Genomic DNA, 1,035 nt, shown 5'->3' with positions numbered 1-1,035 from the left:
ACAAAGACGATCCATGCTTCAAAAATTATACAGGTAATAGACTCAATTTAGATCGACGAAGTCTTCTGTATCGCATGATATGTATTGTCTACAATTTGTTAAAACAAGTGAAAAATCAATGTAGAGGAAACACAATTATATAAAAGAGAGTGAGGATATTAAGGTCTTATTTGGTTACGCAGTTATATGAGATGAGATGAGATATTTTATTGAAAGTTGAATAAAATATTGTTATAATATTATTTTTATTTTGAGATTTGAAAAAGTTGAATTATTTATTATATTTTATGTGGAAGTTTGAAAAAATTATAATAATGAGATAATTTGATTTCGTGTCATCAAACCAACCCTAAGTTCTAATATTTTAAAATGTAATGAATGTTAGAGAAAAGAGAGAGAGAGACTCCCAATTACGATAAGGTCCATGTGACGATGCCTCACAATGTCGAACTCCCTCTATAACAGAAGCAATGGGGATTAGGTCTAGAAAATTTGAGATGTGGTTTTCTAGGTTTTGTAATGTAGATATCAAAATCTAAGTATGTTATTTTTTTATTTTTATTTTTTGAAAATAAACTATTTCATTCATCAAAGTAGTTGCTTGATACAAGGGGGACAATCCTTAATCATTATGCAATCCTCTTGGCAGCTAAGAGCAAACTTTGCCAAGTGATGTGCAATTACATTAACTTCCCTATGGACATGTAAGACAGACCAAGAGAGAAACTTAGAAAGCAAAATCTTAATATCTCTAATGACAAGGCCAAAATCACTCCAACTATCTTCCTTGTTTTGGATTGCCTTCACCACCAAAAGGGAATCACCTTTGAGTATTATATGCTGAAGACCCATATCTGCACAGAAGGAAGAGGCTCTTCGAGCTGCTATGGCCTCACCGAGAAGTGGATCCAGGACCAAGTCCATCGAAGAACATAAGGATGCCATAACAGCTCCTTCTGAGTTCCTAACAATTACACCAATCCCCACCCTTGAATTGACTTTATCAATGGCTGCATCCCAGTTGGCTTTGAACAT

The 1,035-nt window shown here is 33.9% G+C and overlaps 1 protein-coding gene across 1 annotated transcript; it reads right to left on the bottom strand.

Moving 5' to 3' along the window:
- Positions 1–588: 588 nt before the first annotated feature.
- On the bottom strand, positions 589–1,035 carry LOC108984107. The gene has a single exon (XM_018955941.1). The coding sequence runs from the start codon at positions 1,033–1,035 to the stop codon at positions 589–591; it is 447 nt and encodes a 148-aa protein (XP_018811486.1).

The sequence above is a fragment of the Juglans regia genome, chromosome 6 (genome assembly GCF_001411555.2).
Source record: "Juglans regia cultivar Chandler chromosome 6, Walnut 2.0, whole genome shotgun sequence".
In the NCBI taxonomy this organism is placed as follows: domain Eukaryota; kingdom Viridiplantae; phylum Streptophyta; class Magnoliopsida; order Fagales; family Juglandaceae; genus Juglans; species Juglans regia.
The sequence above is the reverse complement of the archived record's forward strand: the minus strand, read 5'-3'. Positions and strand labels throughout refer to the sequence as shown.